Source organism: Mesoplodon bidens, assembly GCF_964165515.1.
Source record: "Mesoplodon bidens genome assembly, chromosome: 7".
NCBI classification, from domain to species: Eukaryota; Metazoa; Chordata; class Mammalia; order Artiodactyla; family Ziphiidae; genus Mesoplodon; species Mesoplodon bidens.
The window spans coordinates 42,248,556-42,268,101 of NC_138164.1; the positions used below are offsets into that span (position 1 = coordinate 42,248,556).

The 19,546-nt window shown below is 47.9% G+C and overlaps 1 protein-coding gene and 1 pseudogene across 2 annotated transcripts in view; one reads left to right on the forward strand and one right to left on the reverse strand.

Annotated features, from left to right (window-relative positions):
• The window catches only part of LOC308620770 (centrosomal protein of 78 kDa-like), a 1,829,729-nt pseudogene that overhangs the window by 956,679 nt on the left and 853,504 nt on the right, over positions 1 to 19,546 (forward strand). The gene's annotated exons all lie outside the window — the stretch shown is intronic.
• The window catches only part of LOC308620097 (forkhead-associated domain-containing protein 1-like), a gene marked incomplete at its 3' end in the record, with an annotated part of 105,821 nt that continues 90,200 nt past the window's right edge, over positions 3,926 to 19,546 (reverse strand). Inside the window, 5 exon segments of the mRNA XM_081239426.1 lie at positions 3,926 to 4,000; positions 17,852 to 17,874; positions 17,877 to 18,013; positions 18,551 to 18,771; positions 19,196 to 19,291. Coding sequence (XP_081095552.1) covers positions 3,926 to 4,000; positions 17,852 to 17,874; positions 17,877 to 18,013; positions 18,551 to 18,771; positions 19,196 to 19,291 — 552 coding nt within the window.

The window sequence follows — 19,546 nt, forward strand, 5'->3', positions numbered from 1 at the left end:
ATCCTCAACCACTGCGCCACCAGGGAAGCCCTATACATGTTTTTTATTTTTTTATTTTTATTTATTTATTATTATTATTATTTTTTTTTGCGGTACGCGGGCCTCTCACTGCTGTGGCCTCTCCCATTGCGGAGCACAGGCTCCGGATGCACAGGCTCAGAGGCCATGGCTTACGGGCCCAGCCGCTCCGCGGCATGTGGGATCCTCCCAGACCGGGGCACGAACCTGTGTCCCCTGCATCGGCAGGTGGACTCTCAACCACTGTGCCACCAGGGAAGCCCATATATACATGTGTTTTAAAACATAAAAATGTCAGTGACTTCAGCTGGTTCCAAGATGTTGATGATAATTCACATGATATTTGAATTCTGATCCATCTCAGTGCCATGTCAAAGATAGTCTCTTTTCTTTTTTTTCCTGTTTTTTTTTTTGGCTGTGTTGGGTCTTCGTTGCTGCATGTGGGCTTTCTCTAGTTGCGGCGAGCGGAGGCTACTCTTCCTCACAGTGCGCAGGCTTCTCACTGCGGTGGCTTCTCCTGTTGTGGAGCATGGGCTCTAGGTGTGCAGGCTTCAGTAGTTGGAGCACGTGGGCTCAGTAGTTGCGGCACACGAGCCCTAGTTGTGGCTCGCAGGCTCTAGAGTGCAGGCTCAGTAGTTGTGGTGCACTGGCTTAGTTGCTCCGAGGCATGTGGGATCTTCCTGGACCAGGGCTCGAACCCGTGTCCCCTGCATTGGCAGGCAGATTCTTAACCGCTGAGCCACCAAGAAAGTCCCCAAAGTCTCTTTTCAACTGAAAGGTCACTGAAGTGTGAAGTTGTTAGACTGTGGATAAAAACAAAAATCATCTAGGTCTGACCGTAGAGGGTCTCCGGTCTGGCTCTGCTTTCCATCAACATCTCCATCATCATTCCATCACTGAATCCCTACTAAGTGCCAGGCACTGGGCTATCCTTTTACACACATGGCCTCTTTTCATCCTCAGAACCACCCTGCGAGGCAGGTGTCAATATTGTCCCGCTTTACAAATGAGGAAACTGAGACTCAGAGAAGTTAAGGTCACACAATAGTAAGTGTGTGACAACTCTGGGCCTTTGCATGTAACCAGTGTACAAACCTCCATTGCTGCTGGTGGGGCAGAGTAGGGGTGGGGGAATTGCACTGTCTGCTGACACTTGGGACATGTAGTAAAAGAAAGTCCTTGAAACCAGCATTCTATCCTCTGAAAGGAAGACGAGACCCTACCTGGGAGTAAGAGAAATAAAAATAAGCAGGATAGTTTATATTTGTAAACTTTGAGGCCTGTGGTTGTCCCACAAATATTGATGCTTTCAGATAATGAGAAATACATTTGATTAAGTTCGCTGTCATGTATACAGGGGAAAAGACATTTCCTCTTCCCAAAGAACCATGCTCTGCTGCCTTCAGTTATTAATCTTCAATTGCAGAGGACCATGTTAGCACGCAACACATTCAAGTCTAATTAAGCTAAAATGGAAACTTCCAAGAAATGTCTCTTCTGCAGGAAAACCACAGGAAACGCCACTAATCTAAAACTTAAACTTGGATCATGTGCATATTTGTTTTTTAGCTCTCACCCCAGACGTCCCCAAGGCTGGGGTCTTCTCTCTGCTCAGACATCCCCCCTCGGGGCAACCACCTGACTGACCACTCTGGCTAAAGGCACCGTCAGTCATGTTATTCCCCTGCTAGTTTTCCCCTGCTGTGTTTCCTTCCTTGTACTTATCATTCTCTGACATGTTCTTGTTCCTTTCTTTAGTTATGCTTGCTGTTGGTTTCTCTTTCACTAAGATATATGTTCCTGGAAAACCAGGACTGTGTTCAGTTTGTTCAGAAGCGATTCTTCATGGGTATTTTGTGTTTGTACCCATCTTCAGAGCAAAGGCATTGAAAGATTTTGTCCTGCACTCACTTTCCGAGGATGCTTGTATGGCAAACAGCCTGGGAGGATAGAGGTAATGTTTCTAATAAAGATAACGGCTCCTTCTGGGGCAAAAGTTGGGCAGGTTTGCTAGCAGCCCCTTTCAAAGATTGCAGTTTCCTGAGTTTGGAGTTCCTTACCTGGGACACAGACCCACTGTGCGCACAGCATCCACACTGGCTGCTCTGCACCACCCCGAGGGACTTTCAGGGCAACAGGAACCAATGTGCATATGCAGCTCTGCTGCCTGTTATGTCAGCTGTGCTGTGAGTAATCAAGTTCTTTGTTTCTGGCCCAGGAGTCTCTTGTCTTCTGCCAGGAACTATAAGCTGGGCAGGCTAACTTACTAACTTTCAAACAGGGTCAAATGTCAGACCCTTTGCAGTTCCTGCCAGTTCTGTGCATTACCCCTTCTCCAGGGCAGGGGGCGGTGGGGGGGCAGAACCTGACACATAGTAGGTGCTTGGGAAACACTTGCTGAGTGAATGAAAATACAAAGGACACCTCAAAGCAAGTCAGTACAGCCAGCTGGCTAGGAAGCTTTGATAGTAACTACCTTTCATTTTTCCTGTCAGTATCTAGCTTAGATGACTCCTTGGAAAACCTAAATTCTATCTCTTTAGCTTTTGGATTGGACAATATTTCTCCACCTTCATTTTGACCTGTGCATCACTTCCTTGCGTGAAAACACTGTCAAAGTAATTTGAATGTGTGGAGCTCTGTGAATTCGTTCTTACTCAGTGCCATGGAGCACCATCCACAGGAAAGAGCAAAAGGGCTTCAGTCATCTGCGTTCCCCCGACCACTTTGGATGGCTCAGAATTGGGCTATAGGAGCAAACTTTCTTTTGAGGTTTACAGTGGCCTCAAAGTTCCTTAAAGAAGGGGAGTTCAGGTAAGGGGCGGGTGTGTGTGTGTGTGTGTGTCTCTGACCATTGGGTGGGTGTTGTCCATAAATCAGGGGAAACAGGGGTTCCTCTCTTAATCCCAGCTATACCCACAGGACATCCAAGAGCTGGTGCCCAGGAGAGGCTTAAAGCTCCCGTGCCGCCTCCCTTGGCGGGCGAGGTAGGGGCTGCACTTAGGAAGGAATGGCTGGTGTTGGGGCACCTTTTCTGGGGTGCTCCTGGCGACCCGAGCCTGGATCAGAGAGTTCGGACTCGGCTGGCGCCGGGTCCCCTGCCTACCCCAACGCCCTTGACCTCGCAGGGCTGGCCTCCTCCGGCCCAGGTTTCCGCCCGCCGCCTCCTCGCGCGCCGCTCTCACCTGGCCAGAGGAAGAAGCCCACGCCTCGTCCTCCGCCGAGAGCCCTGACCTCCGCTCTGCCGCCCTCCCGCGGAGTCTCCAGGCGACAGCCCGCAGCCCGCGCGCCCGCCCGGCCTTTTTACAAACGTCGCCACGGCAACGCCATTCTGACGGCCGAGCTGGGGAGGGGCATGGCGTGCGCGGCGCCCAAGGATGAGGGGGAGGTGCGCTGGGAGCACTCGGCCAATTACAGCCCGCTGCAGCGCTGCGAGCCCTCCCCGACCTGCCCGCTAGAGGATGGAGAAACAGGCTCAGTGTTCACAGAAGTAGCTCCAAGTCTTACAGCGGGGAAGGAGCAGACTCAAGAATCCTTCCTACTGACCTTAGCTCTAGGTTCGGTGCGTTGAGGAGGGGGTGGTCAGGCGTGGGAGGGTAATGGAGCTGAGCCACGAGAAGCTTGGAGGTTAGTACCCCCATCCCACCCGAAACTCTAGTTCTCTCTGTTGTGGAGGAGAAAACAGAGTAAGCTGGGGGGGACCATCACTTCTGGGGGTGGGGGTGGAGATGGGAGATGGGTGGGGTGGAAGGAACACTTCTGAAAGAATGGAAGATTCTCCCACGTGCTAGGAAAAGGGTATTTACAAGCCCACAGCCTTACTGTTCCTGTCCTTCCCTGTCAAAACTCGCGTTTATTCATTCATGTGTTCTTTACTTCTACAAACATCACCTGAGTCCCTACAAGGTCAGACGGTGGCCCCAGTGTTGACCTGGATCAGATCCTTAAGAACCCCACCCCCGCACTCCCCATGGGCACGGGGCTGGGGGGATGGAGCGTGTGGAGAAGACATGCAAATGCCAACTATCTCCCCTCACCCCATGTCACCTTTTTCAAATCAGCCCCTTCTGTCTGGGAGCAGAACAGCCCTGCTGACTACCTACAGAATGCCTCATTTCCCTGGCAGGCAATGACGGACAAGGTGCCCCAAGACAAACTCAAAATATTCATCTGAGAAAGATGAAAGATGGCAGACTCCACTCTAGTCAATTAGAAGATGATATAAGAGAGAAAAATCATGGAAATAGATATGGGATGGAATATATGGTAAAGATGCTCCCACATGCTTAGAGGCTCTTAGAAATGCACATTCCCTGGCACAGACCTCTGAGATTCTGATTAGGCAACTCTGGAGCATGGTCCAGGAATGAATTTGTTGCATTCTTTCAAATTCCTTGTGCATTTGTTAAAAGCTTGGCAAAACCTCAGGACTTTTTCAACCCTGCAGTTGAATCGCAGAGCCCTCCCAGCACTTGTCCCTAGAAATCTCTTCCAGGCCCTCAGTCAGCCTGGAAGGTTCTGCCTGGGTTAGTTCCCTTTGACCAGAAAGACCTTAGGAATGTATGAGGAGTGACCACAGAGGCCAGGGCCCTGAGTGGTAACTTCAGAGGAACAGAGAGGGTCAGGCTCAACTCTCCAGGCACATTTCTGCCTCAGGGCCTTTGCAGTTACTGTTTCTTCTCCCTACCTGGCACTTCCCCCAGGGATCTCCTTCAGCTCCTTCAGATTTTTACTCAAATATCACCCGATTTAAAAGGGTCTTGGAATTCCCTGGCGGTCCAATGTTTAGGAATCAGTGCTTTCACTGCCCGGCTCGATCCCTGGTCGATCCTGCAGGCCCCATGATGCCACCCAAAAAAACAAAACAAAACAAAAAACACCCCCCCAAAAACATGAATAACAAAACAAACACCTCACTCTATTGCTCTTCCCTTCATCTTACCACTCCTCTAACATGCTATTTATTTAGTTTCCTTCTCTTATTTGTTGTCAGTCTCCCCACTCCCAACTCCCTCCTGCCCCCCAACTTAAGCTCCATGAGGGCAGGGATTTTTTTCTCTTTTGTTCACTGCTGTATCACCAGTACCTAGAACAGTGCCTGAATGAACGAATGAGTGAATGAACAGGGGCAGCCCTTGCCACCCGCCCACAGCCTTGCCTCCTACTCTTGAGCTGCTGAGCTGAACTGTCCTTACCCCAGGACCTAGGCTTCTGTAGCCTTGGCCCTCCCCAGCCCCACCCTCATCTCCATGCTTGTCTTCAATGTCATCAACATGAGCACAGAACGCAACCCTGCTCATTGCCAGCCAGACCCTACGGAGCCCATCCAGGCCAGCCTGGAGCCGGAGCCGCCCTTGGCCCCCTGATAGGCTTGGGAGAGCATATGTTGCCATTAGTCCATCTCTGGATGAGGAAATACTAAACGGAGAACAAAGCTGACATTCAGGCTCACTGGAGCAGAAATTGCCAAATCTTGATTGGATCCTGCCGCTCCCCACAGGATGCCACAGTCATCTCAAAGGGTGTGTGAAAGTCTTAAAACCCAGTTCCATGTCATCCACTTAAATTTCAAAAACAGAAACTAAAATACCCCAATAACTCATGGCTTTATCATAGCATGTCCTGGGCTGAGTGAGAGTTGTACTTTGCGATGATGGGGTGTTCAAAATACTGCACCTGGGGAATTCCCTGGCAGTCCACTGGTTCGGACTTGGTGCTTTCACTGCCCTGGCCCGGGTTCAATCCCTGGTGGGGAAATTAAGATCCCGCAAGCCACACGGCATGGCCAAAAAAAAAAAAAAGAGATTTCTAGTTTATATGGGCTCCTTGGTGATGCCTGTAATCAATCAATCTTCTTGAGCTCTGGGTGGCTACCAAGGCTGTACTGTATCTCCATCAACATCAGGATGCTGGTGTCTGAAAGGCCTGGGTCCAGGTCCCAGCTTTGTCATTCCCAGCTGTGTCCTCCTAATACTGGAGCGTGTGATGTCAACTCCGGGCTTTCCACCCGCAGGGCTCTGTCCCAGTCCTTCCTGTGGATCATCTCATTTAATCCTCAGCATAACCTGGGGCAGTAGGTGTGTGTGAAACACCTGGACCTCGGAGCTCTGCAGAGAAGCGCCCAAAAGTGTCGTGACGGGTGTTATTTCTATCACGTCACTCCCACTGGAACAGGAAAATAGGGCTCAAGAGACATGGAGGTGTGTGACCAAGGTGACACAGCCAGAACAGGATTTGAATCTAGATGACTGTGATGGGACGGTATTTTCCCCGGGGACCACAGGTGACAGGTGTCACAGCCACGAGACACCCATGCTCACCACCTGCTTTCCCTCAGCCCTGAACAATCTGGGCTTCCGGCTGTCCTGAAGTTTGGGCAGTGCCTGCAGCAAGAGGGGGAGGGAGCTGAGGCCAGGAGGGGGTAGCTGGGGCTTGCCAGGGACCTCTCCTGCCACCCACTGGGCTTCTTTCCTGCAGGACCTCTGCCCCATAAAATCTCATTGGGCCGCAGTTACCTTCCCTGGGCTGTCCTTGACCGGGAGAGCCCATCCACTGTGCCCCCTCCCCAGATCTGCTTGTTGTCCCCTGCATTCCAACAAGAAATGAATGCTGGCCTCCTGCCTGGAAGAGGTAGGGAGCTTGCCCAGCCTTTAAGGGGTAAGAGAGAGCCAGGGCAAGAGCTGGAAAAGGAGAAAGGGAGAGTAAAAGAGAGAGAGAGCGCTCGAGGATCAGGAAGTAGCTAAGCTATTGAGTAGGTGACAGATGGGAGAGCAAAGGGCCATTGGAGGCTCCACAGTCCACTCATAACCTGACGCTATGGGCTAAGGAAATGCAGGTTTTTATACACACACACACACACACACACACACAGGTTCACAAAAATAAATTCAAACCACAAAATCACAGCTGGTCACTGAGGCCTTCTGCGGCCGTGCTCACCCCCTTCCCCTGTCAGAAAATGAGAAGTCACCCAGGTGTTTTCTCAGATAGAGACAAGGCTGGTTGGGATGTTCATCTATTGCAAATCAGAGCTCTGCCAGGGGGCTTCCCTGGTGGCACAGTGGTTGAGAATCTGCCTGCCAATGCAGGGGACGTGGGTTCGAGCCCTTGTCTTGGAGGATCCCACATGCTGCGGAGCAACTAGTCCCGTGAGCCACAGCTACTGAGCCTGCGCGTCTGGAGCTTGTGCTCTGCAACAAGAGAGTCCGCGATAGTGAGAGGCCTGTGCACCGCGATGAAGAGTGACCCCCGCTTGCCACACCTGGAGAAAGCCCTCGCACAGAAACGAAGACCCAACACAGCCAAAAATAAATAAATTAATTAATTAAAAAACTTAAAACAAAACCAAAAAACCACTCTCTCTAAAAAAAACAAACAAAAAAACAGAAGAAAAGCTTTGCCAGGGAGGTCAGTCTGTATGTTCTGTTTGAAAGCTGCAGATGAAGGCTGCTGATCCCACCTCTGATCGGCCTGGTTTCGTTTGTTTGTTTGTTTTATTCTGTCTGTACCTCACTTCTCTCACCTGTAAAATGGAGGTAATAGCAACATTGACTGTAAAGACCAAATGGGTTAATATGTGTGAAGTAGTAAACTGTGCCCGGTACCACAGACTCCTTCTGTGAATGTCCGCGTTGCTGTCTGTCTGTTTGCTTGTTTTTGTTGCTTTCTTGATGATGTGGGAGGACAGCACCATCTCAACCCGATCACGGCCATCCTGGGGAGAGCTTTGATTTGCATCGTCTCAGTCCCAACCCAGAGCAAACTTGACCTCTGAACACTCGCATATCATCTTGCTTGTTGCCCAGGGACCTTTCTGGGTGTGGGTGTCAGAGGCAGGCTGAGCTCCCCTGATCGCTGCTAGAGGGATTCTGAGAATCCAGCTGGTCTCTGTGGCGTGGCACGTGCAAGAGAACTCCATATATTCGACTTCCAGGCATCCAGGCAAATCAACCTCCACTACTTTTTTTGGGCGGATTAACAATGAACCACTATGAATGAGGTTAACCAAACTAGCTAATATTTACTGAGGCTTGTTAGGTACCAGCCGCTATTCCATGCACTGTTTTATTTAATTCTTGGCCCAACCCATTTCACAGAAGCAGGCCCAGAAAAGTCAAGTAACTTTCCCAGTTACAAATCTTGTAAGTGATAGGTCCAAGATTCGAACCCTGGCTGTTGGACTCCAGCATATTTTCTTTTTTGTAAAGTTTTGTTTTCAAAACATAATATACATCTCGAAAAGAGCACAACTGATAAGTGTACGCTTGAAGAATTATCACAAAGTGTATGCACCCACCCTAACCAGAACCCAGAACAAGAAGCAGAACATCACCACCCACCCCCGCCCCTCCGAGAAGACTCCCTGTGCTCATTCTGGTTACCCCCTCCCGCTTGTCTGACTTCCAATCATAGATTAATTCTGCTTGGTTTTGAGCTTCATGGAAATGGAATCTTACAGATTCCATTTGCTGCCTGGTTTCTTTCACTCAAGTATGTGAGGTTCGACCACGTTGTCTGATGTAGCTGTGGTTCATTCATTCTCACTGCTGCATTGCATTACACTCTGTTATCTATTCCTGCAGAACAAATTATGGCAAACTTAACGGATCCAAAAAACACACACATGTCACAGTTTCTGTGGGTCAGGAATCTGGGCACTGCTTAGCTGGGTTCTCTGCTCAGGGTCTCTCCCAGGCTGCAATGAGGGAGGTGGCCAGGGCTGGGGTCTCATCTGAGGCTCAGCTGGGGAAGGATCCTCTTTCCAGTTCATGTGGTGGTTGGCAGGATACAGTTTGCTGAGGGTTGTTAGTTAGTCTGAGGGCCTCACCTCCTTGCTGCCTGTTAGCCAGAGATCCTGCACTGTTTCTTGCCATGTGGGCCTCTCCATAAGGTGGCTTGCTTCATCAGAGCCAGTGAGAGTCCATAGAGAGAGTCTCCAGGCAAGATGGAAGTTACAATCTTCTGTAACATAATCACAGAAATGACATGCCCATCACCTTTGCAGCATCTACTGATTAGAAATAAGGTACAGTCCTGCCTACTCTCAAGGGAAGGGGACACAGAGGTGTGAACACCAGGGATAATTGGGGGCCGTTGTGTATGCCTTTTGATCTGCACATGTGCACATATCTCTTCGGTATATATCTAGGAGTAGAATTTCTGGGTCACACATACGTCCGGCTTTATGAGATTCTGCCAAACATTTTTCCAAAGTGCAGGTACCCTCTACACTCCCTCAGCAGGCTATGAGCTTCCCAGTTAGAGCACATGCTTTCAATACACTCCTCCCCTCTCTCCTTACAGAAGGGGTGTTTGAGCTGGGGCTCTTTGGGACGACAGGTCCTAATTCTGGCCCCATGTCAGAATCACTGAATTCCCGGGCCGCTTCGCCAGACATTCTGATCATTTGAGGGCTCAGATACAAACTGGAAGGTCCACTCCATGAGGCGAGGATCCCTGTATCCTTGGTGTCCGGAGCAGTACCCGGCAGCAGTACCTGGCAGGTACCAGGTAGCTGGCACTCAATAAATGTTTTTTTGATTAAGTGAATGAGTTTAGGAAATATTGTTCAAGAGATGGGCCCCAGGGCGTGTATAAGCTGCTTAAACGGGAAGGAAACTTTGTTGTGTCTGAGGCTGTGTGCATTTTTCTGGGAAGAGGGCTCAGAGCCTCAACCAGGTATGTCCCCAACAAAGGTTAAAGGCCGCTGTGATTGGCTACTGTCCGGCTTAGGTATTTTATCACATGAAGAAGAACTGGTCCCAGGGTTGGAGGCATGGGAATTGTGGACAAGGTCCCATGGTCCTTAGAAGTAAAAAGCGAGACAGTGCTTGCCTGGGGTGGCTCATAAACTGACACCTTGCTTGTTTTGACCTTTGACCCATGGTAGCTCTTTTGGTACATCTAGCCACTGCCTGGCCTCCTGGGACCCTCCCTGTGTCTGTCTGTTGAACAGAAAATTCCAGAAGGCCTCGGTGCCCTGAGTTTCCATCAGGGGCAAGCCAACATGAGCCTTAGCTTTTGAAAAACCCCTTTCAATCAATAGAAAGCCTCCCAGTTTATCTGGTTTGAGATGACCTCATCCTTTGTCAACTTCTCTCTTGTTTTCTGGAGGTTGCTCAGCGTCTTGCTGCTGTCTGCATTCTTTTCTCATGTGAACAGTGCACCTATTTTGGGCATTTTGTCGTTGTTGTTTTGGGTCATTCCCGTCACACATTTTTTATATTCCTTTCCAGTCAGATCAACCTCATGCCTCTCTAGACATTTCTTCTCAGGTTTCCTCTGAATCATTTTGTTTGGTCTAAATATGTCCAGTGGTTCCTCCTTCCTCACTGCACTCCACATAGACCCTCTCTTTTCCGCGGAACAACTGTTCTTTTCTTTCGAATCCCTGACCCAAATCCTCATCTTTCACCATGTTTTCTGACTTCTCCTAAGAACTGATTGTTTTTTGAAACTTAAGCCTCAAATGTCATCCCTTCTAATCTGGGTCTGAATTTGGATCACGGTCAAGAAGCAGGGGAGACAGGAACGTGGCTGCGTAATTAGGATCCTCAGCAGAAGGGCTGAGTGTTCATCGGGGGGATCAGAGGGGCCTGGGGATGGAGCAAGAGGTATCTTCTTCTGCCTCGGGTAGGGTTTAGGGTGGGGTTGTCAGGAAAGCGCTAAGAAAAAAGGAACCATTTGACTTGAGTTTTGAGGGAAGAGTAGGATTTCCGGAGGCAGAGCAGGGAGAGAAGAGGATTGTCCAAGGAAGGAGCAGTGGGAATGGAGGCTAGAAGATGAGTCATCAGAGAAGTTAGGGAAAAGAGTACAGAAGGAGAGGGGTGGCCAGGTGCTGAGACCGCAGACTGAAGGTCCATGGTCAGCCCTCAGATATGTTTGTCTGGTTTTCCCAGTGTGTTAAGACTTTTAATTAGTTGCTGAAGGGAGAGGCCTCTTTCTGTGGAGTGACAGAGAAACCTATTCAAATTGTCTTCAGCATGAATGCAAATTCACTGGTTACCAAAAATGAAAAGTCTAGAGGGAACCTCTGGGTTCAGGCTCAGATGATTTCATGAGGCCTTGGCCTCTCTCCAGCTCTCAGGGATTCTTTGAACCATGTGGATCCAACCTTAGACAGAATCTCTGTATAATGGTCACAAAAAGGCGGCCGAAGCTCCAGCCCTTACATCTTCTCAGCTTTGAATTCCATAGGGAAGGATAAGAGTCTTTTTCCTAAGCTTCCCCCAATGGCCTCACTGCTTCTCATTTTCTCTGGGTGGGTCACAAGCCCATTCCTGAGCCAATTATTGTGGCCCAGGAGACTGCTCTGATTGGCTGAGCTTGAGCCACATGCCCAGCCCTGCAGCCAGAGGTGGAATCAACACCATCTCTGAGAAACTGGACTGAGACTAGGAGAAAGGTGTTGTCCCCAAAGGGGGATCATAACCCCATAATATTTTAGAAGAGAGGTCAATTGCTATTAGGTGACAAAAACCCGATGCCTACCACAGTAGCCAACATGTACAGATCATTGACATCTGGATTTATGCCTTTTTTTGGGAAAATGGGAATATCTGGCAATACCTGGACTCTCTTCTTGTATATAGATCAACAATCTGCTGGGGCTGAGAAGAGGCTCCCTCTTTAGATACAGCCTATGTTCTGCCTGCCCAATGCACTGCTCATATTTCCTCTCTGGCTCCTGGAAGCACTTGAATTTTTATTGCCAGCATAATTTGATTCTGTAAAGAAATCTGTTTTTCCCACCAGAATGGAAGAGCCAAATGTACAGGGGTCAAATAGCTCTCCTGTGCTCCCACAAACTCCTGAGGACAAATGCCTGGCCATTTTTGATAGTCTCATTCATTACTCATTTTAAAAGCCTTCTTTAAAAAAAATATTGAATACATAGTGATTTTAGAATCTGTTATCTGATAATTCCATCATCTGAAATCTTTGGGTGGGAGTGGCAGAGGGGTGGTGTCTCAATGTCTTGTTTGTTGTGTCTGCTTACTCTGGCTCATACTGACTTATTGCTTGGATGTTTAGTAATTTGACTGTGATCTCATTCTTGATTGAACTTAATCTCTGGGAATCCTGAGGGGTCTGATTCCTGGCTGCTTTGCTCTCGGAAGTCTTTTTTGTTTATTTCAGCTGGATGCCGGGGATGCTAATAACCTCTGAACACTGACATTTATTTCCTCAACTTGGGAGTTTTCCCACTGAATACATGGAGTATAAACTTGAGCCCCAGACCCACATGGTTACAAACCTTCAGGGTGATCATCATCATCATCAGTATTGTGGCCATTATTAGTTTTCCCCTCCAGAGCCACATTGAAAACTACAGGTTTTCATAGGCTCCCCTTTCTGAAAGTCCAGAAAAAAAAAGTTTTTAAGCCCTCCTCTTGCCAGGGTGTGGAGCATCTTTGAGGGTGCCAGCTTAATACAGGCATCTTAGACTTGGTTAGCTCATTTTTCAAGGCCCAAGGCTTAATCTCCCTTTTCCTGCACTTACTAAAGGCAAATGGCTTCCTCATTTGCTTATGCTTTGGTTGTAGCTCACTCTGTTTGTGTGTGTGTCTGTATGTTCCTTTGAGATTGCCTACATAAAAATTGTTTTTTATTCTGGGATTTTGGAAACACACACAAAACTAGAAAAGCCTGCGATTAACTCCATGTATTCATCATCCAGCTTCAACATTTTCCCAGTGTTCTCTCATTCTTTTTTCTTCCTTTTTGAGTTTTTTTCTAGGTTAATTTAAAGCAAGTTGTGTCATTTCACCCATAAAGACATCCTAACTGAAAGGACTTTTTTTTTCCTTTACATTATCCCCGCCTTGACATGATCACAGCTAAAAATACTTATAATCATTCCTGAATATCATCTAATATTCAGTCCATGCTCACATTTCCTTGATTCTCTCAGAGATATCTTTTTTACTTTTATCTTTGTTAGAATCAGGATCCAGACAATGTCCACACATTACACTTGGTTGTTATGTCTCTGAAATGTCTTTAATTCTGTAACAGCAACACCCTGCCCCTGACCTTTTTTATCCCCCAGCCACTGATTTGTTGGAGAAACTGGGTCTTTTGTCCTGGAGAACATTCACATCCTGGATTTGGCTGATCACTTCTTCTTGGTTTCAGTTAACTTGTTCCTCTTTTCCCCATGTTTCCTGTAAACAAATAGTTAGATCTAGAGGTCTGAGGAGATCAAAGTCTTTTTGTTGTCCAGACGCCTTCATAGGCGGTACTGTGTGATCCATCCTGCATCACACAGTGAGCACATAATGTCTGGTCATCCTGCTTTTAACGATATTGAGATTGAATGGTAGGTCCAGTGCTAACAGACTGAGCCATCCATTACAAAGTTCCCAACGGCTTTTTTTCCCCCAATAATTAACATTTTTAATTTTTAATTATGGTAAAATATACATAACATTTACCATCTTAACCATTTAAAAACATACAGTTCGGGCTTCCCTGGTGGCGCAGTGTTTGAGAGTCCGCCTGCCGATGCAGGGGATGCGGGTTCGTGCCCCGGTCCAGGAAGATGCCACATGCCGCGGAGCAGCTTGGCCCGTGAGCCATGGCCGCTGAGCCTGCGTGTCCGGAGCCTGTGCTCCGCAACGGGAGAGGCCACAACAGTGAGAGGCCTGCGTACCGCAAAAACAAACAAACAAACAAACAAACAAACAAAACACACAAGTGGCACGGAAGAAGCCAGAATCTTGAGAATACCTGGGCCCAAGGAAATCTTGGAAGATAGTGAGTTAAAGAGAATAGTGAGGATAATGACGATGGTAGGAGAGCATGTATGCTTTGTGGTCCTATGTGCTAAGGGTTTTGTATACAAGCTCCCATTGGGAAGGCTACGAGCTAGGTGCCATTTTTATTCTCATCTTAAAGAAGAGGGATCTGAGCTAATTAAGCAGAGGGAAGGTTAGGGGGTTTTCCTGGCTGAGACCACAAGGCAAAGCGGTGGTCACGCCCCATAGCCAGGACTTGATTGGCTGGAGATTTGATTGGCAGGAGAGCTGAGCGGCTTCTCCTGCCAGAAGCAGCCGGTGCCCTTCAGCCTTTCTTCCACTTCAAGCCCTAAGAAAGGGCTTGCGTGCTTCCCAAGTGGCAACTTCTGTGCATTTAAAAATTTCCTCTTGAAAATCCCAGCCTTAGCCCATTCACAAAAGGTATCTGGGTCCTTTCTTGGCCGTGGCCTAGTCGTATTCACCAAAGAGAAGAGCGCGTCCCATAAGAGCTGGCGGCTTTGGGAGGACCGGGGAAGGCGTCAGCTGGCAGGAAGCTCCCTGAAAGAAATAGAGGAATCCCCACCCATCCATGAGCTGCCTATTCTTCCCCCTTAGAAACGGGGCTTGTGATGTGCCAGGCACTGCAGGCATTTTGCCATTTAACCCTCCCGCTGCCCCACGCAGTAGGCCTCTTGCTAAGAGTTTTGGTTGCTTTTGTTGAGGAACCTGGGATACAGAGGTCAAGCCACTTACTCAGGGTCATTCGGGGCAGTGGTGTGGCTTGACCCCTATTTGTTTGACTCCAAATCTGGCCTCTGAACTCTGAGAGACACTGCCGGCTTCTCGAGTGATGTGGGAAGTGGATTCGAGTGAGCACGGCCTGGGCCGCGGTTCCCGTCCCTCTGCCACATGGACAGAGCCACAGACCCAGTTCGCTGTGAAGGCCCAGCATCTTATACCAAGTCTCATTTTCACAGCCAGAGATATTAGTGTGGAAATAGGACTTTTGATTCTTGAAAGGTCTGCTTGGTGAAGAGATGGTCAAACATTAAAACTACAAACTCCATTTTTTTGGGGGGGGGCAATTCTGAAGCTTAAGATGTGTAATTTCATCTCAGTGCTTCAACCTTGCCACCTCTGTGAACGGGTGAAGAGTTTCAAAGTTTTATACAGGAGGCTAAAAAACTAAGGCTCCTTGTGAAAATACTAAGTGTAAAACTTAGGAAAGAGGAATTCTACTTTCTGTTCTTTTCTGCTTAAAGACAACGAAGATATACTACCTGGAAGGAACGGATGCCAAGACAGATGTATACAAGTGCCCTTTAGGATCCAGCAAAACTTTCAAATGGATTATTGTTTTCTTCCCGACAAACAGGGATTTCTGACAACATATTAACAACAAGCCTGAAATGCAAACCTGAGTCCTGGAGTGAAACCCCCAGGAGCAATGGTGCGAGGTATCCAAGGGGGCCACCCTGGTAAGGGAGACACAGAAGGAGGGGGTGTGGAAAAGTGAACCTGGGCGGGGGAGGGCAGCAGGTGGGGAGGGAATCCTGTTTCTGCCACTTAGTAGCCAGGGAACGGTACCCTCTGTCAACTCAGCTTTCCCCTCTCTCTAAGGGGCTGACACTTGCCAGCATCCCTTGCGGGTTGATGGGAGAGATGAAGCATGTGCGGTGTGGAGCAGGTGCCTGTCCCTTGGTAAGCCTTTCCCCCAGTTGTGAATTCCACGAATTTGAAAGCTACTAGTTGTAGCTCTTCTGGGGACCCTGACAAAGGTTCAGCTTGGCCATTTCAGACCCTTCTCGGCTGAGGGATGTCCAGCGCCAAACAGGCTGGCATGTCCCTTGCGTTGTGTGTGAATGAGGCAGCCCAGGAATAATGCATGTGAAACCTCATTATGTAAATCCTCAGGTTTTCAGTACATGACAATGGCTTTTTGGGGGGCCCTTCTCTGTCCCATTCTCTGGTCTGGTGTCTCTGCTTTGGGACCTAGTCTGCCAAGCCCTGGGGGCGGGGGTGGGCACCCTGGGGAGGGGTGAGCTCTCCAGAGAGCACATCAAAGGGAAAGTCACAACTCTGTCACTGGCCCAGCTCTCCCAGGCATTGCTTGGTGTGAAAGGAAACTATCCTCTGCCTGAGGCAACCCCATGTCACACACAGATTAAGGCCTGTGATGTTTAATTCAGAGCAGTGAGCACTGGAAACACCACATCCAGGCTCCCTCAGAGCAGGACAGCCACTTTTCATTTCTGGGGCTCTAAGCCAGAGAGACTGCTGTCTGGAAACCTATTGCCTGGAAGGTTCGCAGGATGGAGGGCAGGCTTCTGCAAGGAACTATCTGACCATCACCTCCTGGTTGAGGAGAAGGGCACCCTTCTATGACCTTGGCCTCCTTAGAGCTCATGCAGGCAACAAACACACACATACAAATACACACACATGCCAACACACAACACATACTCACATGGACACACATACACACAAGCATGCGTGTACAAATACACAGCCCCAAGTCAGAAAGACTGGCGTACTATTCTGGCTACTCAGAAGAGCAAACCCAGATCTTTATTCTCAGAGAGCTTATTCCTTGGTGTATCCCTGGCACCTGGCAGAGCAATGAAAATCAGAATCGCCGCCTTTAAAAACACTCGGGCTGTTCACTCAACTGATTGTGGTCATCATTGCAGGAGGCAGGGAAGTCAGATCATGATGCTGGACACCCTTAAGCTTAGTACAGTGCTGTGTGTCAATTATGTCTCAATAAAACTGGTAGAAGAAATAGTTATCTGGATAGAAAGAACAAGATAAAATACACGAATTATCAAAAGTTAAAAAAATACAGACGAGCTAGACTATGAGTCTCAGAAAGCACTGTTCACAACAGCCAGGACATGGAAGCAGCCTAAATGTCGATGGAGGAGTGGATAAAGAAGATGTGGTACAAATATACAGTGGAATACTACTCAGCCGTAAAAAAGAATGAAGTAATGCCATTTGCAGCAACATGGATGGACCTAGAGACTATCATACTATGTGAAGTAAGTCAGACAAAGACAAGTATCATATGATATCACTTATATGTGGAATCTAAAAAAAATGATACAAATGTGCTTATTTATAAAACAGAAACAGACTCAAAGACTTTGAAAACAAACTTATGGTTACCAAAGTGGAAATGTGGTGGGGAGGGATAAATTAAGAGTTTGGGATTAACATATACACACTATTATATATAAAATATATAATCAACAAGGACCTACTGTATAGCACAGGGAACTCTACTCAATATTCTGTAATAACTTATATGGGAAAAGAATCTGAAAAAGAATAGATATATGTGTATGTATAACTGAATCACTTTGCTGTACACCTGAAACTAACACAACACTGTAAATCAACTATACTCCAATATAAAATAAAAATTAACTTAAAAAAAAAGAAAGTTTAAAAAAATAGACGCAAGCTAGACTATGAGTCTCAGAGAGGCTAAGCTGACACATATATATGGAATCTAAAAAAAAAAAAAAAAAAGAATGTTCAGATGAACCTAGGGGCAGCCAGGTATAAAGACACAGATGTAGAGAATGGACTTGAGGACATGGGGAGGGGGAAGGGTAAGCTGGGACGAAGTGAGAGAGAGGCATGGACATATATACACTACCAAATGTAAAACAGATAGCTAGTGGGAAGCAGCTGCATAGCACAGGGAGATCAGCTCATTGCTTTGTGACCAACTAGGGGGGTGGGATAAGGAGGGTGGGAGGGAGACACAAGAGGGAGGGATGTGAGGATATACGTATGCATATAGCTGATTCACTTTGTTACACAGCAGAAATGAACACAACACTGTAAAGCAATTATACTCCAATAAAGATGGTAAAAAAATAAAAGCTGCCTGAAGTCACACAGTAAATGGCAGAACAAGAGTCTAAACCTAAGTCTGCCTAATGCTAAAGCTATTCTGCCACCTTCCTTTGAAATGAGTGAATGCATTCTTTGCTGCCTGGATCCCACTGGGGCCTCAGTTGGCTGTTTCTAAAGGGAGCTGAGGGGCAGCCTCAGAGGCTCTGCTCCGAGCAGGGACCTCTCACCTTCTGCTGCCTGATCGCCCTGGTACCCTCTTCTCCTGGTGCAGCCACTCTTCCATGTGCGCCAGGGCCTCCTTCAGCAGCGCCTTTTCTTCGGCCTCTCTGGAGATGTCCTTCAGCTTTGCCACCTGTGACTGGTACATCTGAACCGACACTTTGCTCTGCCTGAGCACACAGGAGAGACAAAGTCTCTTTTCTCCTCAGCTTTCTCACTCACCACCAATGCTCCTGACCTGGGAGATCCTCAGAACACTTCCATATATGCCTGGCTTCGCGGTTTCCTTACAAGTGGGGGGAAGGCTGAAGATGTGGGGACTAGAGGGCAGAATAAATAGCCCATTGGCTGTGGACGTGCAGCATGAAGGGGGCAACGGTTATGCTACCAGCCCCTCCCAATTTCCCAGAGAGGGTGGGGGAACGGATACCACTGAAAATAGGATGGAATTACGAAAAGCACACACATGGTGAAACATCAGACACATTTATAAAAGGTGCACCTTATTCCTTAACAGTAGGGTACTTTAACTGCTGCTTTCTTGCCCAGAGACTTGGGTCCATCAGGCCCTGAGTCACCATCCCGCCTGCCCCCCTCCACACCCAGGCCTCTGTCCTCTTGTCCTGGTCCCTACGGGTCTGCAGCTGCACCGAGGTTTAGCCTGGAGAATGGAGGCCTGGGCCATTTGCCGGAGACATGGGCCACACATGAGCTGTTCAATGTCCTTCTCGTATCGTCTCAAAAGCTCTTCTTTTCTCTGCAGCTGGTTCTTGAGTAGGGTGATCTTATCAAACACCAGGTACAGGTCTGTTAGTCGAAGCTGGTAGACTCTCTCCCTCTCTTTTCGGGAGAGGTGTTTCATGGACACGTGACCTGACATACCTTTGATGTTCATCAAAGTCCCGAGGGTTTTGCTCATGTCCATGTACTACGAGAAAGCATTTCTCAGGTAAGAGGCCTGGCCCAAGACCGCTGGAGGCCACTTTGAGGAGGCAAACGTCTAATTCTGTTTCATTCATTTTCTGCAGTTGCAGAGAAGAAACACATGCTTTGCAAATGAGTGCATTTGGGGCTTTTAGTACGACTTTCATTTTCCCCCGCATCCATTTACACTATGCCTTTTTGAGAATTGGGGGGAAGTGGGGAGGGGGAATGACAACAGACATAAACATTCATTCTTACTACCCAGTCTTCCAAGGAATTGGGCTCTGCAATTTCTAGCCCATGCTGGGATAGGAGATGGGTCTCGTGGAGCTACTGTAACAACTAAACATGTATGTGGAGTTGATGTTTAAACTATCTGCAGGGCACGCACGTTTGGACAGGAGGGGACTGATGCTGGGTATACCTACCAGCTTTTCACTAAGATCTAAAGCGTCAGCCACATCCATTTTCCTTAACTTCTCAGAGACCATGATGGACCCTGGGCTGGAAAGGCCATTTTGAGGCTGAAATAAAAAAAAGAAGAAAAACTCTCTTGGCATTCCGTTATGATTTTCTACATCCAGAAGAATAACCCAAAGAATAATGGAAGAACTGGAAAGATACTAAAGAATAATTTGAGAGAGTTAATTTTTTTAACATCTTTATAGGAGTATAATTGCTTTACAATGGTGTGTTAGTGTCTGCTGTATCAAAAAGTGAATCAGCTATACGTATCCATATATTCCCCATATCCCCTGCCTCTTGCATCTCCCTCCCAC